Source organism: Protomyctophum bolini (genome assembly GCF_963924005.1).
Source record: "Protomyctophum bolini genome assembly, chromosome: 24".
Classification (NCBI taxonomy): domain Eukaryota; kingdom Metazoa; phylum Chordata; class Actinopteri; order Myctophiformes; family Myctophidae; genus Protomyctophum; species Protomyctophum bolini.
The window spans coordinates 19,017,705-19,039,228 of NC_137885.1; the positions used below are offsets into that span (position 1 = coordinate 19,017,705).

At 43.1% G+C, this 21,524-nt stretch overlaps 1 protein-coding gene across 1 annotated transcript in view; it reads right to left on the reverse strand.

Moving 5' to 3' along the window:
* ncam2 (neural cell adhesion molecule 2) overlaps positions 1–21,524 on the reverse strand; it is a 183,647-nt gene that overhangs the window by 11,332 nt on the left and 150,791 nt on the right. The window contains exons 9-15 of the mRNA XM_080758053.1: positions 19,540–19,690; positions 15,537–15,724; positions 15,288–15,384; positions 12,718–12,891; positions 9,058–9,177; positions 7,543–7,664; positions 6,342–6,516 (exon numbers count right to left, since the gene is read on the reverse strand). Coding sequence (XP_080614179.1) covers positions 6,342–6,516; positions 7,543–7,664; positions 9,058–9,177; positions 12,718–12,891; positions 15,288–15,384; positions 15,537–15,724; positions 19,540–19,690 — 1,027 coding nt within the window. The remainder of the gene's footprint in view (positions 1–6,341; positions 6,517–7,542; positions 7,665–9,057; positions 9,178–12,717; positions 12,892–15,287; positions 15,385–15,536; positions 15,725–19,539; positions 19,691–21,524) is intronic.

Below are 21,524 nucleotides of genomic sequence, written 5' to 3' on the forward strand. Positions count from 1 at the left end.
ATAATAATAATATGTATCCTTTATGTTTATGCTTTATTAGAGAAATAGCTCAAATTAAGCTCAATAATTATGTAACCCCATAAGTATGACCAAAATGTTCTTGAAGGCTTTCTTTCCGACCCTTTTGTGTTTCGATCCAGGCCCATCTCTAAGGATTAATCTGCAAAGAGCACTATTAATTAGCTGATGTAAAACATTCTCACTGCCATGCCCATCGGGTTTATTGGTAATCAGATCTGTAAAGAGCAGTCGGTAGCAATCTCATCAAATAAACGCGATGCCATAAACAAGAAAAGCAAAAGTGGTTATTTTAAAAGAGCTTGTTTAGTGGACAGCGTGGTTTGAATACAGATGATAGAACATAGCAGTCTCCTAGCCAAGCAAGCCTCGTCTTTTTACATTCCATTGCTTTCTGATAATTTGTACAATGAAAATGTATGAGGGGAAGATGATTAATGTAATAGGCAGAGATAAAAAGCATCCATTTTGATTTGCTGGCATCATTTCCAGGAATTCTCTCATCCCTGCTGAGATGAAGTGCCTCTCTGGGATATCTCATGAATATCTCTGATGCCATTATTGTGTCCCGCACAAATAAAACTCAAGCTGGTGCCTTATTTTTGCAATCAAGTGTTTTTTATGAAGCATGACCAGCACAAGAGCAAAAAGAACATGCAAGACAAACATGAAAGTGTTGGCATTCGCTCCATTGCACCAACAAATGTGATCTGTTTTTGGAATTGCTCTACAACTCTATAGTACCTTTATTCAAAGAACCTTACAATGTGTTTTACAAGGGATTTTTGTTTGCTAAACAAAGAGCGGGAGGACAAATAACTTTTTTGTGGTTATTGACTCAAAAACATGGTCAAACCACATAGTTTGACTATCAACAACAACAAGGCAACAAAGGACAGTGACAGTCTAGTCTAGTGTTGAGACAACATGCTGCTATTTTGTCCCAAAGTGACAAAAAATGCTGTTTCAAAAAAGCTTTATATCCAGTATAACAAAGTCATGTATACAATGCAATGGGACATAGCTCTGTTTACTAAATGCGGTATACATCTTCCAACTATATATGCTTTCGCTTTCCCCATTTCTAACTTTCAACGCATCTTTGATGCATTTACAAACTCAAACTTAAATATGAAACATAGACAGTCTACTACATTTACCAAATGGAAATGCATGTATTTTCTGACCAGAAACAGGGATGAAACATATCCCCACCGGCCAAATAAATGACCAGAGAAGTAATATCAAACGTGGTGGCATGGATTCAACCATCGCCCTGAGCAAATCCAACTCTTGCAAGATATATTTGGAGCTGTAGTATGAAAGTATGAAAATCCTTCTCAAATCTTACCCCCAGAATTCAGTTTTCAGAGACATACTTTTACAAGCTGTAGTCCTAAATCTGCCAGTCAAGCGATGCCTGATTTTCATAATAATAATTTCATAATGTTATGAAATACAATATAAAAAGGACCATCTATAGATGCTGCGTTTGGTCACAAATTGTAGAATAAGCTGTTTCTGTGTTAGGGTCTGCTCTATCATTGCCATGTTTGAATCTCACTTGAAAGCCAATACCATATATCCCATTGTGTTTGAGTTCTCACGTTGCCAGACTGTTGCCCCTCCCAATTTTCAAAGGCTTCCGTCATACAGTCCGGATGCTTCCGTCATACAGTCCTACAGGACTGGAGCAACGGAAGCTCTGATCATGAGCAAGCGATGAAGCGGAAGTGAGGCCTCCTACCTACTTCCTTTTCGTCTTTACAGTCACGCAAATGTATCCTAATATAAATCTAAGTATATATAGCTTGCTGCTTAGCAGAAATGTAAAAGAATATATATATTTCTTTATATAAAATATATTATCGTGAACCAAAATGGATGGTTCCTTAAGGTGTCGTTCCAGACTCTATATAGCATTCGAAGATTGTGGAATAGACTTTGTCTGGCTACGCAAGACTATGTTTGAGGCTCCCGGAAGGTCATCTTTTCATTGTTTGTTTGTCCCATGTATTCTCGTCGTCGTTACTGTGCCCTGTAGCAAAATGATGTTGTGTCTTTGATTTGTTCACTTTTTAATTTGGTATTGTGCAGCACTTTGGTCAGTGTTGTTTGCTTGTAATGGGCACTATAAATAAAGTGCCTCCTTGACAGGACGACTAACATTTGTCAAGTACACAAGTCAGTTTAAACCAAAGGATAGGTTTCTTTATGGATGAGTCAGCCACTGACAATGAAATGCAATGCTATGGGGGGGGTTTGAAACAAACCAAGGACAACTTTGACATTTTAGTTTAAGAGATAGAACATACAGCAGTGGAGAAAAGAAGAGAGGAGAGGAGAAAAGAGGATAGAGAGAGAGAAGAGATGATGGAGAGAGAGAGAGAGAGAGAGAGAGAGAGAGAGAGAGAGAGAGAGAAGAGATAGAAAAGGTTGTAAAAGGAAGGATCAATATAGACTCAACCCTCTGCAGATTCATAAAACAGAGGAAAGGAGAGACTGTGAAAGATAGAAGTCATACATACAGATTCTGTAGTGCCAAGGACATCCTTGCCATTTATCAGTGTGAGAGTACAGTATGTGGGTACGTAGGTACTTTGAGTGGGTATGTACTTGTGCATACGTGTACATATACTAGTGTTGTAGTATTTGAGTCCTTGACTCGTCTCAAGTCCGGTCTCGAGTCCACATTTTCATCTACTCTGTCTCGTCTCGGTCTCGCCCTTAATTTGACTTGGACTCGACTCTGTCTCGGAGTCGGACCAAGGGTCTCAGGACACTTACTTGGGATTCTTCCCCCACCGAGACCACTCGAGTCACGAGTCACTACAATGCAATGGAATTATACCTATATTATGAGGACCCCATTCACATTAACATTATAATAATTAATTGCATTTTTATAGCGCTTTTCCAAGTGCTCAAAGCCCTTTACAATGGTTCATTCATTCAGTTGAAGGCGAACAGTCGACGCCATCGTCCTCACTTCCCACATTCACACACCAATGGTGGCAAGCTCACACCGACCAACTCATTGGAGGAAATGTAGGGTTCAGTGTCTTGCCCAAGGATACTTCGACATGTGGACAGGAGGAGCCGGGATTCGAACCGCGGACCCAGGGATCATTGGACGACCTGATCTACCTCCTGAGCCACAGCCGCCCTATTATAAGAGTAGCTGGCACTTACTGTATAGACAGTTATCTTTTTAAGTAACCTGCCTGCTCTCGCAGTGTTTTCTGTACCTATCTGGCTCCCGTCGGTCTTGGCCTTGACTCGGACTTGACCCCCTCCCACACTAGATCTTGACTTGGACTCAACCCCCCTCAGACTTGATCTTGACTTGGACTCACTTTTATATGTATGTATGTATATGTATACAGTATGTATAGTTAACAATACATCTACTGGCACAGACTTGGACACATCATCAGTGTATACAGTATGTATACAGTATGTATATACATACAGTATGTATGTATGTATGTATACTACTGTATGTGTGGGTGTGTGTGAGAGAGTAAGACTGAGATGACTGCAGTGCATCAGACATTATTTCTACTTAATTGTTACGTGGCGCAAAAACAAAAAAAATAATCTAAAAGCTCACAAGACGTGCTGCGCTGCACCACGTTGTACATGAGCTTGTAGATCGGCATGTTTTTAAAAATGTTTGAATATTAGTAGAAGCTCACATTGACACCGCATTGAGAATATACTGGCAGACACAGTGGATGAAAGAAAATTTTGCTTACATGTGCCTGGGAGACAGAGCAGGGGAAGATAAGTAAAGAAGGAAATGAATAATGAACAAACAAGTGAGTCATAGAGGGTGACACCAGAGGTATCGCTTATTTTATACCTGCATGCTCACAGCACGACACATCTTTCAACATGGCTCTGTATCCATATTGTCTTATTAGCTAAACAAATCAACACATTAGGCGAGAAGCCTATTTTCTCTCTCTCTTTTCCCCTCACTTTGTCTTTTTCCAACGTCCCATGCTCAATTACAAATAGAGGACAGCCATTCAAAGTGATCCATCTTAAGAGAGCGGACAGCCAATCAACACGACCCATCTCGAGAGAGAGGACAGCCAATCAAAGAGATCTGCCTTAAGAAAGGACAGCCAACCTTGAAGCTTTGAAGCCTTGTTTTCTATTTGAGAAGCATTACACACAGCTCACATAAATGCCAACAAGATAAACCTTTTGTTTGCCTGTTTCACAATATCTCCAAAAGCTATGAACGGATATGCATTAAACTTTGTCAGTATTGGGAAAGGAAGCACTTTTTACACTAATATAACGGGTTGTGTGGCCAGGATGGGAGTGGGTGCTCAAAAAGGCATGCAACTTCCTAATGGATTCATCCAACACCAAAAAAATGTTAGGAAAGGTTTGCCTTGGGCTAAGGAAGAACAGGCACCTATCTGCTCACACCCTGTCACTGCCACTTACCTTTTTTCCACGTTTCCAAAGGGGACCTACTGTGATGTCATTGGATTCACTGGTTGAATGAAAAATGAAGAGAAACCCCAGACTAAGCCTAAAACTGCTGTGTTTGCTTGTTGGTTTAAAAGGCCAGGCTGTACCCCCGTTTTTTTTTGTCCCCAAAGGGAGCTCTGCGGGGTGTCATTGGATTCTGCTCTGAACCCACTGACTTGTCTGCTGCACCCCCATCCCCCACCCCCGGCAAACTCGCCCGAAAATGAAGATAAAACCCAGACTAAACCTCAAACTGCTGTGTTTGCTTGTTGGCTTATAGGCCAGGCTGTCTGTATAGCCTCCCAGCCTAAAGGAACATTTGCTTCAGTGACATCTGGCATCTACCAAGTTAAATCAACGGTGTTAAGAGATAAGACAAATGTAATAGACCCTAAGGGTCCATTTGGTTACATTTTGTACACTGTCCTTGTATCAATACATATGGATAACTTAACACTGAGGACATTACTGCGTATCCATCTAAAAAACGATAGCTCACTTAAATAATGGTACTTTTAAAAAGATACCGAAACGGTGACAAATAAGGCAGATAAAAGTGTGAGGGATTCTTTTTTTAAGTGTTCTTATCTATTGAGAGTGTGCGTGTTGATCTCCGCTTGCTTTTTCTTTCTATTTTTTAAGATAAGCCCCTTAAATCCTTGTTTTTACAAAATGACATCCCAGACAGATGGGAAACGCTGTATTTTGGAGATAAATAAAAGTTGGTAATCCTTACATTCTTTCCTCGGTTGTGCGTCTCCTGCAATATGTTGCTACCATGACAACTGAATTAGGCGGCAGTGGCTCAGGGGTAGAGTGGCCGGCAGAGCAGCTGGACTAATACAATGTAAAGATATTTTAAAATGTATTTCCGTGAACCGAAATGGCAGATTCCTTGCCCGGATCTCGGGAGGTGTAGTTCCAGATTCTATACATAGCAATGAATAGCATTCAGAGATTGTGGAATAGTTGTCTGGCTACGCGCGACTGCCCTGCATGCAGTGGACAAACAAAGAACCTAAGTGAGAATGAGCATGTGATTTATTAAGTTGAAAGGTCAAGCTATAACAGATGTCTACATGAGCAGAGATTAGGCTCAACGAGGAATACATGGATTCTGAGCAGCAGCAGCAGCATGGTCAGCCACCTGTTCCACCTGCTTCCCTGTGATAATGATGATCATTATTATTATCAGTATTATTCATTCTACTCCTGTAAATGGCCGTGGGCTTTCACTTTTCCTTCACGCACGCACACACGCACGAGTCACAAATCACCCGTGCTGCGGGTCACAAATCACCGGATGCTGCGGGTTACAAATCACCCATGCTGCGGGTCACAAATCACCAATGCTGCGGGTCACAAATCACCCATGCTGCGGGTCACAAATCACCCATGCTGCGGGTCACAAATCACCCATGCTGCGGGTTACAAATCACCCATGCTGCGGGTCACAAATCACCCGTGCTGCGGGTCACAAATCACCCATGCTGCGGGTGGGTAAATTATCCTTCTACAGCACTGCCACCCAAGCGTGGAATGCCCCGAGTCCCGGCCTCAAAAAAATGGCACCAATACATTTTTATTAATATTAATCTTTATGATGATTTGAACTCAATCAAGCGTTGCTGTTCACCTGCGATGTCTGGCTTAATTGCGAGGTGTTGTTGTTCGTACCTGTGGCTTTCGAGGTGTGGTTCATACCTGTGATGTCTGGCTTGTGAGGTGTTGTTGTTCGTATCTGTGGCTTTCGAGGTGTGGTTCATACCTGTGATGTCTGGCTTGTGAGGTGTTGTTGTTCATACCTGTGGCTTTCGAGGTGTGGTTCATACCTGTGATGTCTGGCTTGTGAGGCATGAAGAACTGGTAGAAGGTGGGCTCCGACAGGCCCTTGACGTTGCGCGCCGTGATCTCCACCTCGTAGCGCGTGTTCCACTGGAGAGGCTGCAGCATGGCCACGTCGTTTGAACCGGGCACCAGCTTGGTCATCCACTGGTCCTCTTTGTCCTGAAGGGGTGAGAGAGAGAGAGAGAGAGAGAGAGAGAGAGAGAGAAATAACAATCTAAAGGTCAGAGGTCCTTTGACGGATGACTGTGAGCTTCAGTTCCATTGACCCTCTACCATTACCATATTGCCGAATGTCGTGGAAAGCGACAGCACAGAACGGGCAGAACTGCAAAATGTGGCAGAAGAACAAAAAACCCTAATAGGCCCCTAATAGTTACGCCTATCGCTCCAGTCCTATGAAATAATATTTTTTTAATGGACGTGTAAGTCGTGTATGTTTGAGATATCATCCAAGCAGCCCTGATTCACTTCAGTAAACATCTTGCCCTCGGTGTTTAATGTGTGGATTCAAATAACCTGTGATGTCTACACACCTATACGTAAACACATTTACTGAAGTAAGCCGATAAGTTCCCAGCAGCCCCTCTCTCTCCCTTCCTTCATGGTCTTTCATGTTTTTGTCAGTGTTTTCTCTTCATTGACACCTGTATGGTCAGGACTGATAGAAACCCAAAAGTGAAGCGTAGAGACAGACAGACAGACAGACAGACAGACAGATACTGATTCTTAAGCGCATTAACATCACATTGTGAAGTACCCGTGACGGGGCTGAGCTTTAAAACTGACCATGTATCATTCCGTCTTAATGTGTGTGCATGTGTGCGTGTTCATGTGAGTGTGTGTTCATGTGTGCGTGTGCATACATTCTGTGATTGGTTACCGGCCAGCAAGACACTAAATGTACTTGGGCCTGATCCACTTTTCATGACTTAAACCCTTTATATTTAGTAAACTAATACTTATCTGACCAGGGTCAGCTCTGTACTGGGCGCCTACACACTTCATCTACACACTTTCCGAAATTAAATAGCAGATCTACAGGTTCGAACTATGAGCTCGTACCCGCTATTTTCGGCGAATGCATGAGAATCGTGCTAGGTGACATCACTCAGCATCTTGACAATATCCTACACGTCGATGATGCTCAAAGGAGCCATGTTTGTTTTGAGACCCTGCGATACGTACCGTCTTGTATTTGACTATGTACTCGACAATAGGCATCCCTCCATCGTCCTGTTTGACCAAGCCCAGCTGGTAGGCCTTGCCCATCCCTCTCTGCCCGTGGACGGCTGGGGGGCTCGGCTCTCCTGAGGAACGGCAGGGGAGATGAATATGGTTAGGAACATGGAGAAAGGGCAAATAGTTTGTGTGTGTGTGTGTGTGCGCGCATGTGCACGCCTGCGCAAGTGTGCATGCAGTTGAATTGTATAATCTATAATCCATTATAAACATAACTATAATGCATTATAAGCTGCTTATAAAACTGTATAATAGTGGTTAAATACGCATAAAGCATGGATGAAGTACAAGTTAATAATTGCTGGTCATTCATGGACATTTAGTTTTGGGCAGGTCGATAGTTCCTCCTATGCCCAGCTTTGAGTGTTTGTGTGAACACAAACATTGCTTTCGATGGTGCTGAATGTGCATTACCTGTGTGGACAGACCTGCCTATAGCTGCTGCTGTGATGGAGAAAACTGAGAGACTTGTGTTGTGATGGACAAAACCTAAAAAGTGCATAGCCTGTGCTGCTATGGTGGACAAGTTTGTTAAGTTTACAATTTACTTTATTATAAGTTGCCTCCAATGCTGACCAATTTTGATTATATTTCTGGTTTTATTTATTTGATCCATTGTCAGGCCTGTAGTGCCTGTGTAATTTCTAAATAGTAGTTGGCTTTGTTAGGAGGAAGATATTTTGATGAAGTAAACATTTCTTTTCATGCCTTCACAATCAAATCAGAGCCCCTTTGTTGGATGGTTCATGGTCCAGATGTATTGTTTGTAGGTTGTATTGTCCAGTAAATATTTAATTGAAATGCATTTCTGTTGAGTTTATTTTATTTGCACAGTAGTTCCTTCTATTATAGTTAGGCTCGAGATAAGGCTCGCAGAATCCATCCCCCGCTTCAAATCCCTCCTAAAAACTCACTTTTATAAAGCTGCTTTTAACACCTAAACGTTTTTTAACATTCCCTATTGTTCTTATGTCCTACTGCATTTCTGTACATTGCCTGTTCTTTATTTTTATTATTGTCAACTGTTGTTCATGGTGTGCACTGCATTTGTTCTTATTTTTCTGTAAAGCACTTTGTAACCTCATTTTGAAAGGTGCTATATAAATAAAGGTTTATTATCATCATAGTCCTATTATGTGCTACTGAATGAAACAGATGGCAAAGCATAGTGATGCTATGCGATGGAGAAGAATAGAAATGTCTAATTGAGGAATAGAAATGTTATTTTTGTTTTCATGTTAACATTCACATGTACGACACAACCCCGCACGTGTCCCACATTGTCCCACACAAACACACTCGTTGTCCCACATCTGGTGGGTTGGGATCTGGTCACCCCTAGTACTTACGTAAGTAAATGTACTTAAGTTACTTTCCACCACTGCTAATGTCTGGAAGGCCTCAGTATGGCGTGGCGTGTGTGCGTGTGTGGCGTGTGTGGCGTGCGTGCGTGCGTCTTACGGATGGGTAGCGTCTGGAAGGCCTCCGTGTGGCTGAACTCTCCCTGGCCCTTGCCGTTGACGGCTGCCACCCGAACCTCGTACGTGATGTTGGGCTCCAGACCAATCAGCACCACCGTTGCTGGATAAATGGAGACAGCAATCAGTGTCATGTTGTTCTGACTCTTTGTCTTTCAGAGAAACCCTACACAACCCGGGCCATTTCCTGAGTATGTCTCTCCAAGTACCTGTTCCGTTTTGAGGGGCGCTAGCCCCTCCTATGCCCAACTTTGTGTATGTGTGTGTGTGTGTGTGTGTGTGTGTGTGTGTGTGTGAACCTCATAGCGACAATTTAACTACCGTTATTTAGTTGACAGAGGGGACATGGAATTACATTTTCCTGGGAATTAAATGATTTACAAGATAACCAGGTTCAATATACTGTAGATACAGTGTAGTTGGGGGGAAAAAAAGAAGGAAAAAATAAAAAAAGGAAAAAAGGAGAATAAGCACTCCTTGCTGTGTCTTCGTTCAGTGTGTTATTACGAAAATAGAAAAATAATTATACTGGGTAAAAACGGTGTGGCTCCCATGTGGATCTCGGATGTGCAGATCTATGTTACTTCAGTCATCTATGCCATATAACACTCCAAATCTGGACATGATCGAACCACTGTTCACTCCCATACCATAATGTTAAGCAGTTTTGGCGGGGGGAAAAATGCGTTGAGGTACTTCCTTTGTGCACAAGAAATTTGGCACCGATTGGATGTAGAGATTAGCCGCCTACAGACAACACACAAAATACAATCTTCTAGACCTCTATGAAAAAGTATGCTGTACATAGTTAATCCAACCACACAACTGTAGTTAATGTCATTGTTTCAAATTCAGAGCCGCCGCTTGCTTTCCTGGTGGAACAAACTGTTCTAGACATTTTAATGGTAAAAAAAAAAAGAAAAAAAACATTACAAGCATTGTAATACTTTTTATGTGAGGAATATCTTCCAGTGAAAAAGAGAAAATCTCTCCAGAGATGTTGAAGTTGTGTGAATTTCTGCCTCTGTGGGGGGTATTTATATGCAAATATCCTGGCAATGGCATTGTAAGACTAAACAATAGGACCCAATGATGATGTTTAGGTGAAAAAATAACAGGAAAACAAATTATTTAAACTCTTTTGATAAAATATAAATGTTGCCCAAAAGCATCTCTGTCTGGGTCTTGCTGGGTTAAGGGATCGCTCCGTTCAACTTGAGGATCTTGGCAAAGATCTACATTCCTCCCCTCAGTCTCAGCACCAGGTGTAGCGTTGATTCCTTCTGGATGTTGTAGTCAGACAGGGTACGGCCATCTTCCAATTGTTTACCAGCAAAGATCAACCTCTGCTGATCCGGAGGAATTCCTTCTTTATCCTGTATCTTCGCTTTGACGTTCTCAATGTTATCGCTTGGTTCAACCTCCAGGGTGATGGTCTTGCCAGTTAGGGTCTTGACGAAGATCTGCATGCCTCCCCTGAGACGTAGCACAAGATGGAGGGTGGATTCTTTCTGGATGTTGTAGTCAGACAGGGTCCGTCCATCTTCCAGCTGTTTGCCAGCAAAAATCAGCCTCTGCTGGTCAGGAGGAATTCCTTCTTTGTCCTGGATTTTGGCCTTGACATTATCGATGGTATCGCTTGGTTCAACCTCCAGGGTGATGGTCTTGCCAGTGAGAGTCTTGACAAAGATCTGCATTCCTCCCCTCAGTCTCAGCACCAGGTGGAGCGTGGACTCTTTCTGGATGTTGTAGTCAGAAAGGGTCCGGCCATCTTCTAGTTGTTTACCAGCAAAGATCAACCTCTGCTGGTCAGGGGGAATGCCTTCTTTGTCCTGGATTTTGGCCTTGACGTTCTCAATGTTATCACTTGGTTCAACTTCCAGGGTGATGGTCTTGCCAGTTAGGGTCTTGACAAAGATCTGCATGCCTCCCCTGAGACGTAGCACAAGATGGAGGGTGGATTCTTTCTGGATGTTGTAGTCAGACAGGGTCCGTCCATCTTCCAGCTGTTTGCCAGCAAAAATCAGCCTCTGCTGGTCAGGAGGGATTCCTTCTTTGTCCTGGATTTTGGCCTTGACATTATCGATGGTATCGCTTGGTTCAACCTCCAGGGTGATGGTCTTGCCGGTGAGAGTCTTGACAAAGATCTGCATTCCTCCCCTCAGTCTCAACACGAGGTGGAGGGTGGATTCTTTCTGGATGTTGTAGTCAGAAAGGGTGCGGCCATCTTCCAGTTGTTTTCCAGCAAAGATCAACCTCTGCTGGTCAGGGGGAATGCCTTCTTTATCCTGTATCTTCGCCTTTACGTTCTCAATGTTATCACTTGGTTCAACCTCCAGGGTGATGGTCTTGCCGGTGAGAGTCTTGACAAAGATCTGCATTCCTCCCCTCAGTCTCAGCACCAGATGTAGCGTTGATTCCTTCTGGATGTTGTAGTCAGACAGGGTGCGGCCATCTTCCAATTGTTTACCAGCAAAGATCAACCTCTGCTGATCGGGAGGAATTCCTTCTTTGTCCTGGATTTTGGCCTTGACATTATCGATGGTATCGCTCGGTTCAACTTCCAGGGTGATGGTCTTTCCGGTGAGAGTCTTGACGAAGATCTGCATTCCTCCCCTCAGTCTCAGCACCAGGTGGAGCGTGGACTCCTTCTGGATGTTGTAGTCAGAAAGGGTGCGGCCATCTTCTAGTTGTTTACCAGCGAAGATCAGCCTCTGCTGATCCGGAGGAATGCCTTCTTTGTCCTGGATTTTGGCCTTGACGTTATCGATGGTATCACTCGGTTCAACTTCCAGGGTGATGGTCTTGCCAGTTAGGGTCTTGACGAAGATCTGCATGTTTGTGCAATTTGAGTAGCTACCTTGAACAGCTTAAAAAGTATTGCTTATTATGGCTTAGTATTGCTTGTTATTCCTCAGAAACCTGTCAGTTGAAAACACAGCTATGAATGGTGCGGTGTCTGGGATAAAATGCATTATATAGGCTGACTTGATGAGGTCATTGCTGATGTCAGCATTACCCAGATATGAAATTACACTTCCGGTTGTGAAAAAAAATTAAACCATGCAAATACCCAAATATGGAGATACCTGATCTCATCAGTTTGTCATCATAGCACTTATGTCATTGAGTATGCAGGAAACCAAATACCCTGATCCCTGGTCACAATGGGACCATCAGAATAACACTGATAGCTATGAGGTGACGAAAGCTTGCCCAGCTTAGCAACGGTTGCTAAACTATATGGACTAGCGTTGTGAGACGGGCGCAGTACCCCCCTTTTTCGGAGATGGAAAAAGGCAGTCTTGGGTGGCATGTTTAATATGTGCATTAAAATTCAGTTCTGAGTCGATGATAACCCCCAGGTTCTTTACTGTGTTTGTCTTACCTACAGTTAGGTTACCATGTCTATTAATTATTGATTATTTTTGTTCACTAGAACTAGAGCCAATTATGAGAATCTCTGTCTTGTCTTCATTTAGTTTGAGGAAGTTTTCACTCATCCAGCATTTAATGCTGGATAGACAGTTTAATAACGGGTCAAGAGCACAGGGGTCGTCTGGAGCTACAGAGAGATACAAAAGGATATCAAAGGGGTAATTGCGACAGGCCTACCCTTATGCACACAGGCATTAGTACTTACTCTGTATGCCATGTGACGTGGCGTCCCTCCAGTCCGACGAGCCCACCTCCTTGTACTGGACCCGGTAGTGTCCGATGGGAACGCCGCCGTGCGAGTCGGGCTTCATGAAGGTGACGGTGGCCGTGCGCTGGGAGACGGCCGACAGACGTACGCCGTACGGGTTGGACGGCACGTCTAACAAAACACAGAAACAACAACAGTTTGTCAAAGACGGTGTGCAACGATTAAGCACTTAAAGGGAAATTTCACCGCCGGAAGAAAATGCAGTCACTCAATGTTAATAGTATTTGTAGTAGATAACAGTAGCAAAATTTGAAATTTGCACTCTATGGCCAGAAAAAAACAATGAAGTCTGTGTGTTTGACTAGCGTTTAACTGGATTGTTGAATTACTACAATGACCATAATGCTTTGGTGCACTGCCCCTCATTGTGGAGAGGGGGTGGTTGCATGGAGGTGTGACCATAAGCATGGAAATATAGACACCTCATTCGCTGGAGTGACATGTATCGCACTGAGGGTGGAAGTGCACCGATATATGGCACATCCCCAGCATCCAGTCACGTGACTTGATTCACGTCCCTTCCTTTCATTACATTCCTTGGCACCAACGCAGAAGCTTGCCCTCACTTGAGAGCATACGCCCCAGAGCCGTGTATGGGTGTACTGCATGTGACAACATGTAGTCCAGGAAGGAAGTGAGACCAGTGACTGACGCGTCATCAGACATTTGAAATACTGAAATATGAACACATTACACACATAAAAACCCCCAGGAAAGTGTTTCTTGGACATCAGCTGCAACAAATAACGTTTTATATGCATAGATTACACAGACTATCAAGATGTTCCACATTCTCTTCGTTTCCTGGTTGTTGAGGCACATTAACTTCAGGGGAGACACGACAGGTATGTCGTTTTGAGTGATGTGATTCAATGTTCAAATTAATTTGATGGGAGGAACAGCATGGCCTTGGGCACTTAAGTCAATGCAGGCTAATTTGACAGAGAGGCTTGCAGCTTACAATAAAGAAACCAAAGATACACAGTTGCGTAATCTAACCACACTTGAGTGGCATAGGCCTATAGATCGGAGCAATGTCAACACCATAGACACAAAAACAAAACAAGAAATGACTCAAGTCATTATATATCAGCTTGCATTCCCTTCTCTTGCATATTGTACCTTAGTGGGGCTTTCTGTAGACGCTTTTGCAGTGTCTAGTCATGGTGCGGTGGAGGAGAGGAGAGCGGGCTTAGTGTCCCATTGGCCGTATAGGGCTAGTCTCCCTTTGTATTAGAGGCCAGCATGAAAATCTCGACACTAGACCACGTGACTAGACTAGAAAGTCTGATCATTGATCAGCTCTGCAAGCTGATAAAAGTACCAAAATCATGGCACTGCCTCTTTAAACACTACATTAGCTCATCTTTTTGCCCAGTAAGTTTCCTGACTAAGCTGTGGCAATTCAATCTCCACTAAAGAAAATTAAACCACACTGTTGTGTATTGGGCTGCTGCGCCACAGTAAATTAGGAAGTACTTCAGTAAATAGTCAACACATATGGTAAATCAGGCAGCAGCCGCAGCACTATTTGAGATTAGGCTATGCTGAAAAGGCTGCAAGCTGTAGTGGAATGCACTGTATCTCCACGGGAATTGCATAAAGGCTAGCGATAGCAGAGAGCTCCAAGGCTACTACATAGCCAAAGGCTGAGCTTGCTTTGAGAGCTCTCTGAACACCTCTTTGAAGGTGACCGACTTCAGTCACCCAGTCTTGTACTGAATTGGTGGGTGTCTTGTTAAGAGAGTGGTTGGTTTGTATGTAATGTCCTAGTCTTTTCTTTTTGAGTGGTGCAACCACTCCAAGGAACAGCAATGTCCGTGTTCACCTATGTGTTCACCTATGTGACGTTGGTTAATGAGCCAATGACTATGGGGGGGGGGGAGAGTTTCACCACTCAGTTCACATGGGTGTGATTTTTCATCTACGTTTGTTTACACACAAGGAAAATTCAATACAAAAATAAATACAAAATGTGATTCTAAATGGGGGTCCCTTTTTAGGGTGTTCCTGGGACCACGGACCCTTACAGGACAGTAACTCAGAGTGTACAAATAGCACCAAATGTCTTATTGCGCTTGCAGGTCCATTTGGTTCGATTCCATTTGTGCTGCGGATGTGCCGATATAGGACATTCTTGATGTTTAAAATAGCAATTTTACCGCTAGTCGATACTGTTTATTTACCTTTTGTTGATTCTTTGTGCCAGGGAAACAAATAATTCTTCAATACAGGAAATAAATGTTCAGAATATACAGCTTGGCAGGCTGCAGATAACCAACATAACAACATACAGTAGCTGACGCAAAATGTATGCTTATCAACAACAGATAAATATCGGCTACTGACATCGATTAATGTCAGTTATATTTGCCTATACAGATATTGACCGACTGCATTGAACTGCATATATCGGCCGATACTGATACATGGTGAGTGTTCGTTTTATGTGGGAACAGGTAACCATTCGTTAGGTCTGTATTGTGACAGGGTTGTAGTGGGCTCACCTGCTTGGGCCAAGATGAATTCCTGGTAGCGTACTCCGATGTTGTTTCGGGCTGTGCAGTTGTAGCGTCCAAAATCTCTGTCAGACATTGGTGTCACCTGCATGCATGGGACCATAACCACAACAACAACAAATAAAAAGTGACATTGAGTTATATATATATATATATGAATGAATTACAAACAGAGAGTTTTTACTTGAGTAAAACATGCAAGCACTTTTATCCACCACTGCTGTGGTACACACACACCTCTAGCAGGGAGCGGTCCACGGTGTCATGCACGCGCATGTTGGCCATGCCCTCTGTGGAGATGGTGAGACGCTCCCGCCGCCACAGCATGGTGGCCGGCGGGTTGGACATGACCTCACAGCTGATGTTGACCGGGTTGCCCTCCCACGAGTAATAGATGGTGTGGTTGGTCAGGAACTTTGGCATGTCTGTGCACAGGGAAAGAACACACGGAGAGAGAGAGAATCCTGAATATAAATGATCGTCTTCAGTGTCAGGTTGAATCCTTGTATTGAACATCCTAAACCGGTACGAAATGGGGGAGGGGGGGAATGATCAAATGTAGTTATTATTTAGTCACAAGCTATTTTTTGTAATTTTATCCCACGATTTTTTCACCCATTTTTTCACCCAGTGTCAATTGTCTAGTGTCATCCTGAGCGCTACACTCCCTCTGCCAACCTGGGGAGAGCAACGGACTGACCACATGCTTCCTTCTACAGTATGCATGAGGAGTCCAAGTCGTTTCTTTTCACCTATCAGGAGGGAGTTTTCCCGGTTCGACGTAGCACGTGGAAGGAACACGTTATTCTAACCAATTCCTTTCCCCTCCATCAGGCACCCGGGCTGGTCAGGGGGAGGCAGTATAGAGACCAGGATTACTGCATGTTTTTTGTGAGGGTACCTACTCTAGGGGACACGGGCAGAACATGCAAACTCCACACAGAAAGGCCCTTTCGCCAAACCCGCCTCGGGTATGGGCACTGATGGCGCGGAGGAGAGACACGCCCCCAGCAGCACCAGCGGGAATCAAACCCAGGACCTTCTACTGTAGTTGTGAGGCGACAGCGCTATACCGACTGCACCACCCTTAGTCACAAGCTCTTAATACTTTTCATTAGTTAAATGTGTATAAAATCCACAGACAGACTTAGCAACTTTTCAAACTGGCGTCTATGAGCAGATAATCCAAAAACATAAAGATGATTAATGGATGACATGAGTGGCAGCAGCATGCACGTCCCCCTGGAGCCCGGTTGGCCCGGCCCGGCTCAGACGGAGAGGTATTACTATTGTTCTATGCTGGCTCACAGGATCCCATTAAAGAGATTGATGGCCAGCTCTCTGTCACACACCCCTGTCCCTCAGTCAGCGGTGACTTAGTAAATGACTTCATTACTTGTGCGTCCTATGGGTGTGTGCGTGCGTGCGTGCGTGCGTATCTTTAAATGTGTGTGCATTCTGATCCTTCTTCCGAGTGCGTATTTATTTTCTGTGTGCGCTTCTGTGTGCTGTGTTCAGTGTTTTTGCTGCCACTGATCACAAGTGGTGGAAAGTAACTAAGTGACTTTTCTTGTCACTTCTGGTGCGATATCCATTCAAATCAATATCATGAAAATCAAGGGTACTGGATATCACACAGAGTGAATTTCAGTTATTTTTGACGAGCGCTAGCCCCTCCCATATTAAGCCATTAGTGTCTATTTTCTGTCCTACACTAAACATTAAATTCCCATTGACAATTTTATGTCATAGTGTCTGAGCAAATAGGTTTATTGTCTCTTTTATACACAAATAGTTGTCATTTTACAAAATAATAATTCATCATGGGCAGTAAAACAATTTCTTCCAAATCAGACTCTAAACACATTCTGTCCTCTTCAGGAGTACCAATGAATCTACCCGTTTCTAAAGCTAATGGTAAGGTCCCGGAATGCAACTGTGCACAAAAAGATCTTTGACTTTTGAATACATTTTGTGTAACATAAGGTTCATTGCTATAATCATTTGTAATAAGACAATATGTTCTTAGTTTTGGTTTGTACCATAAATCAACAACCCAACTCTCCCTACCCAAGGAACACATAGTTTTGTATTTCATGAATATTACAGCATAATCTATTTAAATAATAAGATTATGAATTATTCATAAAAAATAAAGACTACTTCATTGGCCCAGGGGTAACCATTAGAAATGTCCCAGTTAAAAATATTTTTGGTTAGTCTGTCATCAGACATATAGACCAAATATTTGTTTACAAACATTGGGACTGGGCGCATGGGTGTTGTAATCAATTCCCAACAGATCTCCAAACCTGTTGTTTTGGGGAGGGCTGGTTTCAGTGCATTCAACCTCCTCTTGTGTGTTGGCTAGTGAGATGCACCCTAGGATACATACTGATTTGAATTGCTATTATTGTTCAAACAACAGAAACCAAGGATTATATACTGTATTTCAAGGGCGAGAGATCACAATAAAAAATCATACTCCTGGCTGTTCGCGCATGCACGCTGCCGTTCACTTCCTTGTTTACGGCTGCGAAAGAATGCCTCGTATCTCCTATAGGGAGCTCTCCATGGTTTTGACCAAAATAGCATACTTCTGTATGATAAATGTATTGACGACGTTTCGAGCCAAGGCTCTTCATCTGGTCAAACTCAAGATGTCAGTGATCCACCCACTTAAGTCATTTCTGACTTCAACATGCCTCTCGTTTAGAATATTAATGCTTCTAGAGAGACTTTAGCGTAATCATCGCGAGGCAAGCAAGCAATGAAGCAACATTATGCCTCCCGGTTTTTGGGAAGAACGGAAGGCAGGGCTTTTCCCATATCGTCTGGCACTCTAGCGCCTTTATTTTGAAGAAAATAAGAAAGTCTATTCCAAAGTCTAAACATCCCACCTTTGTGTCTGATATTTATGGGCATCCATCCCATATCTCCACTAATAGCCAAGATAGGTGTAAGCTATCAGTGCACATGAGCTGAGTGGAGCGGATGGAAAACACACTCATTGCTCCAGGCGGCTTTTGTCCCATTCCGCATTCGTTCATGTTGATTCCCACCCAGCCTGCTCCCGTTGCATCTCGATATGGATACGTCGTTGTGACTGCACACGCAGGGAATAACCTGATGTGATATGTATATATGCATTATGATATGTATTAATTAGCTTATCTTCATATTTATACCTCAATATCAGTTTGATAGAAGTATTTGAAAATTATGTCTCTTTAACAATTTTTTTGAACAACATGAGATCCATTCATCCTGCAAACACTGTGGGATGACCATGTATTTTCATAATACTGTATATTTGCATCCTTCAGCAAGAAACCGGGTGCTTGTGAAATTCCATTCAATATCTACCATCCATGGGACTTATTTCTAAAAAATAACCATTTAAAATATTCCTTGGTACAAATCCAGTCTGTCTATCACTTTGCCACTTTGCATGCGCTTATATAAGTTTTGCACACATAGCGTCCTATACAGTAGCTGATTTTGGTGCCCTATGCAAATGTTTTGACAGTGTCTCCCTCCCCCTGAAGCGTTCTTCTGTGGCTGGTGGAAAGTACATTTACATGTACTGTAAGTAAAATTTTGAGTTATTACTTTATTTCCAATACTTTTACTTCTACTCCACTACATCTCGCATCCAAATATTGTACTTTCACTGAAAAATGTAGTTACTTGTTACTATAAAATGTAGCCGATACAAGCTCACAGTGCTTATACAATTGAAAACTTTACATTGAACATTCTGCACAATGAATACTTTTACTATAGGCCACTTTAAGTACATTTTGAAGCCAATACTTCTGTACTTTTTTACTCATGTAAATGTTGATTTACAGACTTTTACTTGTAAGAGAGCAGTATTGATACTTTGACTTAAGTCAAAACTTTTGAATATTTTTTCCACCACTGCTGGCATGCAGAGCAGGCACCACTTATTGAGAGGAGGGTGGCATATTGTGTAAGCATCATATGCTGAGACAGCATGGATACTGATAGTGGGGGCGCATAAATTCGCTCACCAAATGAGGAGAACGCCGCGCATACTCACCACATATATGCTGCCCTCAGCAAGTTGTCAGCCCAGGGAGTTGTCTGTCTATATGGCCTCGGACCAATACTGCATGCAATCCTTTATTTCCTTTCACACATTTGAGGTGTGATGCATGTATTGATTTATTTATTACGAATGAGACCAGGCCAGATTTCAGGCTGGTGTACTCACACTCAATGTCCAGGAACATGCTCTTCTGATGGCCTCCGATCCTGCTGAGTGCCTCACAGTCCAGTCGGCCCACATCGGCCATCTGCACATCACTGATTGTGAGCGTGGATTTCCCATGGCGGCCGCGGACTTCAAAACGGCCATCTTTGCTCTGAACACACGCGCACGCACGCACGCACGTGGCCACACGCACGCACGCACACGCACACACGCAGTCACACGCACACCGTCAATCGCACAAGCACGCACACACACACACATGCACACCATCACACGCTCAATTATATTCCAGTACAGTCATATTCCAGTAAATTTACTGGGCCAGAACAGTGTTTCCACAGCTCTGGCAAACCAGATCTGGGCCATAAAAGAAATTCATTGCTCAAAGTGGGACGAATGTAGTGGATTATGTGGGCCATAACTGGCTGGACCAATTTTGCTATGTGGGTAGCTTAGAGTTGGTGTTGACCATGATAACTATATTTTTCTTTTTCGAGCACTTTGAGTGCTTTATACGTAGGTATACAGTTGGTTTTGAACATTAACTCTCCTTCTGCTTTAGATTGAGTCATCAATCCATCGATCTCATAAAGCTGTGGATTTACCCTCAAGGTCTTTACATCTGTATGAAGACAGATTGTATCAATTTGGGCAAACGGGTCAATTAAGAGTGAAATAGTGCAGTCACTCCTGTAATCGATGAACGCTTGTAAATGAGGCAATGCACCTTGGGAGTTTCCCCGTTCCGCACGCCACCTTGTCAACCGTGGCCACGTGTTCCTCACTTATCACCCAGAGAAACTGACACACCATGTAGTAGCTTTTCACTTGACTGAGACTTTTACTGCAGTATTGCATACATCAGTGCTATTGAACACCCTTTACGTCTGTGTGTTGGCTAAAAACATATTGAACCAATGAAACGTATTAAAAGGCGATTCGGACAAAACCTCTTAACTCCATTGGACACTTAAACTGTCTGCTAAAACAACTAACTCCACCACCTGTCCCCCTCTCATACAAGTAATTGACAAAAGTCACCACACAACTTTGATGCACAATTTGGATTCTCAGTGCTATAGCCTACTAGCCTGGGTAAACCCCTCCCCCCTCGCCAGATTTGCATTCTGCCTGGCAGAATGAAATGTTGTCCAGCAGGGGGAGTGGGTTTACCCAGGCTAATAGCCTACAATAAAGGATTTAAATGAGTTGCCTCAAGCCTCAGGGTAACTTATGTTTACAATGAGAGGGACTACAAAAAACAAATGAAAATGAAAGAAATGGGCTCCTGCTAGCTTTGTAGGCTACTCTTCAACATCAGTTCTGTTATTATTCATAGTCACAGAGCAGTAATGTGGTTTCTCATACGAGTATACCATGAGAATACATAAGATATGAAATCTATACGTGCTTGTTATACGTGTCTGTTGAAGGTTGTTTGAATAGTGAGCAATGTGATCGCACATCAAGGGCTTGAGTGACGCTGGCGCATGGACACTTTAGATAACGCCATGCAGGAATACCGACCAGCGCATGCTGTTGCATGTTTCCATGGTAACAGTTATAAAACCTCACAAAAGGGAATCACCCTTTTCATTTAATTATCTGGAGAGACCAACACTATATGCATCGACGAGCATGCAAATCCCCCGGTTGGACGTAGCGCATGGAAGGAACACGTTATACCAACTTTATCCTTTCCCCTCCATCAGTGACCAGGGGGAGGCAGTATAGAGACCAGGATTACTGTATGTTTTGAGTGAGGGTACCTACGTACACTATGGGAGTGGTTCTCAACGTTTTTCATGTCAAGGACCCCCAAATCCACATTTATTAGCCTGCGGACCCCCATTTGAAAACATATGCCAAAGACCCCCTAAGAGATGATTTTGATGACTCTAGCATTGATTTACCCCCAGTTTGACATGCGTTAGGCTACGGATCCCCATTTAATGGAATTGATATCTCTGGGACCCAAATTTATA